This window comes from Metopolophium dirhodum, chromosome 2 (assembly GCF_019925205.1).
Source record: "Metopolophium dirhodum isolate CAU chromosome 2, ASM1992520v1, whole genome shotgun sequence".
NCBI classification, from domain to species: domain Eukaryota; kingdom Metazoa; phylum Arthropoda; class Insecta; order Hemiptera; family Aphididae; genus Metopolophium; species Metopolophium dirhodum.
The window spans coordinates 26,022,653-26,032,803 of record NC_083561.1 but is presented as its reverse complement, the minus strand read 5'-3'; the positions used below and the strand labels follow the sequence as shown (position 1 = coordinate 26,032,803).

Below are 10,151 nucleotides of genomic sequence, written 5' to 3'. Positions count from 1 at the left end.
ATGTTCAAAAATGTTAGTACCTTAGTACTCTATAGTAAACTTTACTCCAGGGAGCATCGTTTTTCTGAATATTGGATAATATATCATTACAGTATCTGGGGTTTTTTTTTTGTTGTATTTCTAGTGTTTGAATGCGAGTGTTCTCTACCTAAACATCGATGTCAGCAGATTCGACCCATCAATGGCCGGGCGAGATTACTATTAGTACGCGGTGTTGTAACCATGGCCAAAATAACCTGTTTTCAACAGTACGTTCTGGTAAATGGCAATGAGACGATGACTTGTGTTGGAGGAAAATGGGATAGTGAATTTCCGATATGTGCTAGTAAGTCCTGTGTATATTTAATATTTATTAACTATTATACTAACGCATTATACAACGATAAATCATATAGAGCCTTATGTTCAGGTGCACTCTTAGGATTTGTTAGTCCCGAAGCCAAATATCATTGTAAGGCCCTTTGCAGTTCTGCCATAACACATCGTTAGTTATTGACATGCGTGGGCCCCCTTAAAGTCGGTCTTGCTTATGTCACTTATGTAAAATATTAAAATGGTTTTCTTCAAATTGACCCTCGATCTCATCATAAGGTCATGTTCAGCTATAATAGGGCGACGCAGGTTTTGAATTTTTGCGACTATTTATTTAATATTTAGGGATCAATTTATTTTATTTTTAAATTTCTTAAGCTGGTTTACTCTGAAATGTTGTAGCTCCCAACCACGTACCTATCTGTAAATACATAAAGCCACTTTGAATATAAGAAAGTGTAAACAAATTTGTATTATTTTATGATTACAAACAGTTACCTATATTGTTTTTACAATAACAGGGTGTATAATATTATTATATAAGTGTGTACTTTCTTTTTTTTACTACCCACAAGAAAAATCATTTTTTTGCATGTTAAACAAATCTAAAAAAAGCCTCCTCCTTTGTGATTAAAATGTTATTCATCAATAAACGATGATGGCAGCAGAAGAGTAGTATTGTGCAAACAGACCCTTCTAAGCTGTCGGTTCAAATAGAAAAAAAAGCATCCTCCATAGTTATTAATAATAAGTAATAACTTATTAAACATAAATATTGCGCACAAAATAACTCTTTTTTTAAAAAAAGAACTTTTATTGTTAAAGTGTTGTTAATTTGTATGCATATAAAAATAAATAATAATATTAAACAGAATTATAACAATTAACACAGATGATCTGTGACAGATCACTATAATATTATTAATTAAGAAATAAGAAATAATATTTTGTACATTGAAGTGTTATAGAAAATGATCAAGGATTACTGTTTATTCGTATATTACGAACACATTTTTTTTAGATGTGTACCTTTTTAAACAACTCATTTTTTCAAAGTTTACACGATTCACACCGTTCATTTTCACACATATGTCACATTTATTGTTTACGAATGAGGGATGATGGATGAGACGAGGCAATGAATCACAAACGTAACCATTAACTCTCGAGGTTTTCAAAACTATATATCTATATTGACTATATTACATATACGACAATTATGACATAGAATATGCTATAAACTAACTTAACTATAAAGTCATTATTTTCAGTACATATTATACCTCTGACATATTTTATATTATTTGAATAGGTATACTGAAATAATGAAATATACTAAAAATTTTAATTTACACGACAAGTATCAAACAACAACTATGAATAAACGGTTCTGATAAAAATATTAACGTTTTTGTGTAAGACAATCGACTCACCTAAAAATAAATCTAAAAAACTCAACCATGTAGTGATTATTTTCAGTAGGTGCATTATACCTCTGACATCTTGATTATTTGGATACTAAAATATATTTAACATAGGTATTTAATTTATATGACAAATAGCAAAAGTGTTAAGTGACTATGATGCGACTTTATCCGTTAATATAATTATACTATACTACGTATTTACATATTAGTATAGATTCACTGCTTGGTTAAGACTTATAACTATATTAACTTTATATGTAAATCGAATCTTCTAAAAATTCAAATGCACTTTTTACAAACCAAAATATATACGACTACTATACAATTCTTTAATATATATTGTGATGATAATATACCTTGTACTTATTACCTATTTATATTACACCTATAGGTACAGTATATTGAGGAGTTTCAGTGGTACTCAACATTTGTGTTTACTATTAATGTTTTTTTCTAAATTGAAAAAAAAAACATCATCGAAACTACGGCTACAGATTTTTACGGTTTTTATTGAAAATAGGTACCTTCTCTTGAATAGTATAAAATACTTTTTACAGCCTAGGTATATATTATATAATATGGTATAAGATATATATAATATATATATTATATTATTATATATATATAAGATGATGTCCACGCACTGTTTATTTCCTCTCACTGACACATACAAAACGTATACAATTTGCGTTCAACTGAACCATCAACCAACGTTATGTTGTTAGGTTTAGTAGGTATTAGAGTGAATTGACCCGTCAAACTTAAAGTTAAGAACAGTATCTGTGTTGCTTTTTACAATATTTCAACTTTTAGTTATGACTTATGAGTTTTGAGTGAGTAAAATAGTACAATTTAAAAATGCTCATATCTTGCTTTAAAATGTATGTATCGTAAAAAAGCTAATGTACGAACACAGATAATGTTCAAAATATGATAATAAGTCAATAATTCACTATAATACTAATACTTACAACATAAGGATTAAAGTTGGTTTTGTTAAACGAAAATAGTCCATGTAAATCAAACTGAAATAAAATTGTCGTTCAAAGATGCACGCACTTATAATTTAATTTTAATTTTTCTTAATAATATGTTATTTAAGTTTATCTATTTTTCAATGATGAATAGGTTCTGATTTTCTGGGAACATTGGTAATTCATTAATAATTATTAATAATATATAGCTAACTACTCGTTACTTTGATATATTGATAAAACTTATTAAGGAAGGGCAATATAATAGGCATCAATAGTTTCCATAAATTGGTTAAAGATGAAGCAATAGCTATTTTAGATTTATATAATCTGTTATATTAATAACAAAGTAAATTTATTCGATTAGGTTAGGTACTTTATAGTTTTTAAGATATTGGATATAATATATATTAAGTTTGTTCTAATAAATTGAATTGCTTATACTGCCTAGTTATCTTTTATAATTATACAATATTAGGTATTAAAATATTAATTTAGATTTATTTTACATTTTAAGCTTAAACTGTCAATGTGTAATTTTGAATGATCTTTTATGTTAAAATTTTGACAAATTGATTTATTATTTACTATATTTTTGTCTAAATTAATATTGATAATTACAATAAAGTATACATTATAAATTATAATATGACGTACTATATAATATAGAATTGTAGTGATTTAAGAGTACTCTATATATTAATTAAGAACAATATAAAAATTAAATTTTGTTAGTTATTATTGTAATAAATGTGTAGGTATGTATGTATCTATTTTGATGAAAAATTAGATATAATATTAAATATTAATTGTTTTTTATTTGCGTGCCAAACTTAACTTGGTACGCATTATTTAACATTTGTTAACAAATAAATATATACACTTTTGCATAATATTGTACTTATATTAGTATATTACTATTATTATAATATTTTAGCAAGGGCGCCCATTGAGGGAGGGGAGGGGCCATTGCCGCCTCCCAGGGAATTTTTAACTGCGTGTACTTACTAATATCAATATCACTATTATTAGATTGTACGTAATTTTTATACCTTGCCCCGGGTGGGATTTTATCCTACGGGCGCACTTGTATGGTAGGAGGTTGAATGATGAATTAATTTTTACCAAAAACATATCATTGGTATATATATATATATCAGCTATATTATTGTTATTCACTTATAAGTAGATAACGACTTATCGTAGAATGCCGTGAATAGGTTCACAATATAACATATTAATAACATCTTAATATTGAGAATTTATATAAATATTTTTAAAATGTAATTATTAGTTTACTTTTTTAAATTATAACAAATTAACTAAAATTGTTATTTTTTGTTTAGATATCCAATTTCACAATTGCCTATAAAAAAAATTATGACTAAAGGTTTCGATATATTTGAGTTAGGTAGGTAGTAGGTACTGTAAAAATAATACTTACCTTAGTTACCTATGAGGAACCATGTATTACATTCTCAAGCTTTGACTTAGAAAGAATTTTTACTCTCATAAATATAAATGTAAAAAGGAAATAAGTGCAGTGGGGTGGAGTATGACAGCGGTGTTGGAAGTTTGTCCATCATTCCTTCGGTCCTCGAGCAGGATAGTGCGTATTATTACAGTATTCGATTTAAATGCAATAATTGCATTCGATAAAAAACGTTTCTGAGCGGAGGATCAGTGTAAAAATTGGTAATTAAATGTAGTTTTTTATGTATTTGTACTTCATGTGAAATGAAAATCTCCTTACGGGCTAAACTCTGGAACTACTTTTCACATCTTCTTGATTTTTTTTTAAACGAAAGAGTATATCACGGAGAAGGTTTTTATGAAAGACAATTTTAGGAAAATCTACCGGAAAAGTAGAAAATCTGGATGTCAAAAATACAATACTGGCGCCATCTGTCCAGAAAAAATGAACTAAATAATAAAAAATGTAGTTTATTGTTGCAGATTAAAATAATAATAGTGTATTATATATTGGTTGCTATTGGTTAATCAGGCATGTTTGTTGATTTGTATTATTATTTTTTGTCAATATGTATATTATATATATATAAATGTTTTTGGGTAGATTAGACCTGTGGGAAGAAGATGGACTAAATTAAAAAGGGTTAAATTTGGTTTTTTTATTCATTGGATTTTAGTACGGTTAGGTTAGGTTAGGATCTTATATTAATCCACGGTAGGTGGAATTAAGTAAAAATGACAAACTTGGCCTATAACTTTGATACTTTAGAGTTAAATCATACACTTACGTAAAACAGCACGGGGTTCGCGATCTAGATTACCTACCTGATAATATACTGCTGCGAACTAGAATTTTTATTCCGGGCAATAGAAAAGTTAAGATACATTTTGAACACCATACATCAAATATTAAATAACGAATTGAATAAAGTTTGAGTCATATAGAGTTGGTACATTTAACGGGCAACGAAGTGCACGGGATCAGCTAGTATATTTATGTATAGAAATGCAGGATAAAATAATTGTACCTATATAATATACCTAGTGGGAATTTGGTAATTTTTAAATTTTATTCTTTGCTAAATGATAAGGTACTATAATATGTTGAAATCGAAACACTCCTTCTAGTAGACATTTTTTTTACAGGATAAAAAAATAAAATCATTGTAAAACCACTAACTAGCTGAATAATTCATTATAATTGATGTGTTAAATTTGAATTCAATGATAAATCATTGCACACGAAAAACAATTCTGAACATTCCATCATGGGTTGGTGCTCTGGGCCCGTGTGTTTAACACACGCAACACACCTGGTTATTGTGGCACTGTAATGCTACGTTTGTAATTTATTTAACTACCTATTAGTAATATGGTAGGTTCAATTAGTTTTTAACGAAAACATGAATTTGTTATATATTAGCCATTAGGTATCAATTGTAATAATTTATAATAGTATATAGGTAAGTATAAGTATAGACTATATACGTAGTACTTTTGAAAACGTCAAAGTGTATATTAAAATAGTAAAATATAATAATATATAATGTAAAACTTTCACACGAATAATAGTTCTGAACTACAACAAAATTATTTTTGAGTTTAAGTAATAATTACTTGTGAGGAACTTTGTATTAAATTATTAAGACATAACTATATAATTAAACATTTTATACATTTTAACTGCAAAATAATTTGAAATTGTTCGCAAATGTTGTCAACATTTTAACTTCAAACACTTATAAAAAAATGGTGCTTAATTATACTTTAATATTTTTAAATTACTATAAAAAAAACTTATGTGAGACCTTGTATCAATTTTTTAAGCTTTTTGACCGATCCTAAAACTTTTCACCAATGCTTTAAAAACAAAAATGTAAAAAGTTCAACAGCTCTAAATGCCCATAAATAGCATAAGATTTATTTAAAATTTCATTGAATATAGAAAATGATAGTTCATATTATGTAATGCTGGAATGTTTAAAGTTTCTAGTTTTCTGTGATCAATCTTTTTTAATAATGAGTAAATATCAAAAATATAATATATAATATAATATAAAATGTTATTACCTACTTATATAATAATATGTTTGAATATCCATTATCAATTTTTGTTAAAATTTGAACTTCAATAGTTTATAAAATGTTTTTAATTACGCAATACTAAGTTTTAAATTTTTAATTTCAAGTAAATAAATTTATTAGTATTCTTGTATCAATTTTTCAAGTCTTAGGTGTTTTTATATAAAATGTTGTTCATTTTTAACTAGCAAATATTTTGCAAATTGTCTGTGATTTTGATGAATTTCTTAATAAATTGAACTTTAAACGCTTATAAAAAAATGTGACAATGAATTTTTGATATTTTTGAAACGTGGTAAGATTTTAAGAACAACTAATGAGGAATTTTTATTAATTTATCAAGTATATTTACCCAAAAATAAAAATTATAATACTCAAACTGAAAAAATGTATAACATAATATTATACCTACCTATACATATTATGTAACAGTTAAAAGAGAAAGATAAATTAAGCTACTTCCAATAGTCTGATTTAAATTATGAAAATATATCAGTATTCATTAATTGAGATTGATCAAGGAGATAATTTAGAAGTGACGTATGACCTTATGGATTATGGTCCGTATTTTATTTTTTTTAGGATATTAAGATTGAAATTAATAGTTAAAACTTAAAAGGATTTAAATTTAGTTTTAGCCTCTAAATATATTTTTAATATAGCAACTTTTAAGTTTTAAGCCAATTGAAAATTTAATAATTAGTACTATCCCATAATATTTCATAATTTTAACAGCTGAAACGAATATATTTTTTTATAGAATATGATCCAATGCATATACCTTGTGACTTCGAATCACCGGAAGAAAGGTTTTGTGGGTGGAGAAATTATATACATAATGAAATTGAGTGGTTGGCCGATAAAATTTCAGTTCTGCCAAATAGTAACAGAAGTCATGTAACACCTGGTTCTTCTCAATATTTTACAAGTAAATAATGATACATTTCAATTTTAAAAGGTAAAACGCTTTTGAATATTATATGCTGAATCCTCTCTCTATACGTCATAATTGGGTTTACATAGAATCATTTTTTGCGTTTTTTAAAGTTTTTATGAATACTACCAAGTAAATGTATATAAATTGACATTTGACATTCATTTCTACTTTCCTATATTTTTTAAATTTCAAATTGTGGCCAACGTTATTTATAATTGATTGTTACACACACGTGTTCCTCCCCCTACCGACTTAATAACCTACAGTAAAACTAAAAATAGCTAATGGCCTCAGCTGCCGGGCTCAAGATCAATTAAAAAAAAAAAAAAATTGATTGTTAATAAAGAGAAAATGTGAGTATAATATTTAAAAATTAAAGATCAATTTAAATAATATATTATATTTATTTTGATATGGAATAATATACTAATTATATTTGATATTTATAAAGATAGAAAATGTTGAAAATATTTATACTAGCTATGTAATAAAAATGTTTCATAATGTAGGTATAACATATAAAAGTAAAGTGTCATTTTAAATGTGTACTTATGTTGTTTGTTGCACTAGTAAACTATAGTTAAAATATGTATTAATACATATAATATATTATGTAGGTAATAGGTATATTAATAATGATTTAAAATTAAACCGAAACACAAAAAACAAAACTTGAAACCTCATTGTAATCGTTAAATTAGAATGGTTTCTGCAGCAATTAAAAAAGAAGTATACGTCCTTAAACAATAAATATTAAAATATGCATTGCCGGGAAGATTAGATTTAGAAATTTAGCACGTCATGGCTCTAAGATTATTAATTTGAAGTTTGAACTACATAGAAGGTTATTTTCTATATCAGATTATTATATATCCTTGGACACGAGAGATTATGGATCCACTACCATCGGACAATTGTTATCACCATCACTTCTTCCAGTTGCAACTAAACAAAGGTGTTTAAAATTTTCGTATAAAGTAACGCCAGGCGATTCACGCAGTCGTCCTACACTAAAAGTAATTCTCGGAGGCATACCTCACTGGCAAACTCACGGAGGGGAAGGAAGAGCTATAATTGGGTTATATCGATTTAACGTGCCTAATAAAGTGAGTATATTCCATATTCAAATTGTTTTAAAATCTTAGGTTACATTTTATTTATTTTATTTGGTAGATCGTAATTGAAGGTAGTAGTTGTAAAGCAGCTATTGATAATTTGATAATTACAGAGGATAATAGTTGTACTCAACGACCGTATGATGAAGGTAATGGTAAATAAACATGAAAATAATTTATATTTATTTTATATAAGATTTAACTTTAAGTTTGCCTCATACAATAATAATATTATAACGTGACATATATTTTGACTGTTTACAGAGCTCGACAGTTGTCATGACAATTGCGGAAAAATATCAGACGGTGTTGGTTGTTCGTGTGATTGGTCATGTCATAATAATAATAACTGCTGCCCAGATATACAAATAAAATGTCCGTATAGTGAGTATTGCGTTTTATTCGTGTTTTTATTAGGTATAGTATATATTTTATAATTTATAAAGTAAAATTCGTTAATTTACAGTCAAACCAATAGACGATATATCTAGACTATATTTATCTACTTCAACTACTATCACACCAACCATGATGACGACTTCAGAAAAAAATAAAACGTTAAATTCATCAATTCCAAAAAATAGGGATAACAATACAATAACAATTGGCAAGCTTACTTTAGTTTTTAATTCTAGGGTATTAGTGCACCAAACCTCCTCTAATTCAACCGAGATTAGTCTCACATTGAATCCAACATCAAAAGGTTTAATAACTCGCCGTTCACCAAAAATTGTCGATCATTTAAATAAAAATATATCCACTTTTTCCGATACAAATTTGACTGATATAATTCATCAAAATTTTGAAAACTCTGTAATACCTTTACAACATAATCAAACTTTAAAAACCAACGCATTTTCATTAAGCAACTATAGCGTTGTACCGGCAATACCAACTGAGTCAACTAATCTTTTAGAAAACCTGAAACTAAACAGTGAGTTTTTAAAAAATCAGTTTAACATAATATTTTTTTTACATATTTTGATATTAACTTTTAATAATTCCTGTTTGTATAGAGATCGCGGGATTGTCTTACGTATATGATGCCATCTATGTTATTGGATACCTTGTTGCAATAGGTGTTATACTTTTCCTTGTTAAGCACTCGTTTTACTTTATAAAGTCGCTTATCAAGAAACAAACAGATGTGAAAGACCAGACTTCTGTTGAGACGAATAATGAAGGGTCTAGAAATATTGGATTGATATCTAATTTATAAGAATAAATATTACATTTTATTGGCTGCCTTTTCAACAAAAAAATCAACTGTTTTCCAATAACTTTAAATAATCTAACTATTTAAAACTTTTTTGTCTATTAACTTTCGTACGTATATATTTTAATTTCTGGTTTTATATTTTACATTTATTTTTAATAAAATAAAGATTTATTTAATGACGCTTGTAAGCAATATGTTGTTATTATTATTGATTATAAAGAAATAGTAAAAATTGGTAAAAAAATATATTATGTTGATATGGAATCAAATACTGAAATCGTAGATTGCTTTTTTCATCTAAAATATATATGTTAAACAAATCTTAGAGGTTTTTCAAAATCATCTAACCTTCACTCTTCAGTATCACCTAAAGTGCTTCGTAATAGCCATATTTTGATTGTCTTTTGTCTAATTTATATTACTTAAAAATTAAAATATGTTAGTCTATTTATTTTAATAGCTTACATAATGGTTGTGTTGTTAAGGAAATCGGAAAACCCACCATTATAGGTACCTATAGCTAGTAGACATACTTTTTTTAGGATAGATAGCTGTGGCTGAAAATTATTTAACTTAAATTACATAAAAATAATAAACGAAGAAGCCTCTATC

The 10,151-nt window shown here is 26.7% G+C and overlaps 1 protein-coding gene across 1 annotated transcript; it reads left to right on the top strand.

The window, feature by feature from the left end:
- Nucleotides 1-9,704, top strand: LOC132939542 (uncharacterized). The gene is made up of 7 exons (XM_061006768.1): nucleotides 1-325; nucleotides 7,029-7,196; nucleotides 8,067-8,311; nucleotides 8,379-8,469; nucleotides 8,585-8,704; nucleotides 8,787-9,254; nucleotides 9,337-9,704. The coding sequence occupies exons 1-7, from the start codon at nucleotides 1-3 to the stop codon at nucleotides 9,537-9,539; spliced, it is 1,620 nt and encodes a 539-aa protein (XP_060862751.1). The 3' UTR covers nucleotides 9,540-9,704.
- The last annotated feature ends 447 nt before the right edge of the window (nucleotides 9,705-10,151 follow it).

Coding starts and splice junctions, on each gene's coding strand:
- LOC132939542 (XM_061006768.1), top strand. CDS start 1: ATGTTCAAAAATGTTAGTACCTTAGTACTCTATAGTAAACTTTACTCC. Junction 8,312..8,378: donor GATTTAACGTGCCTAATAAA/GTGAGTATATTC, acceptor TTTATTTGGTAG/ATCGTAATTGAAGGTAGTAG. Junction 8,470..8,584: donor TCAACGACCGTATGATGAAG/GTAATGGTAAAT, acceptor GACTGTTTACAG/AGCTCGACAGTTGTCATGAC.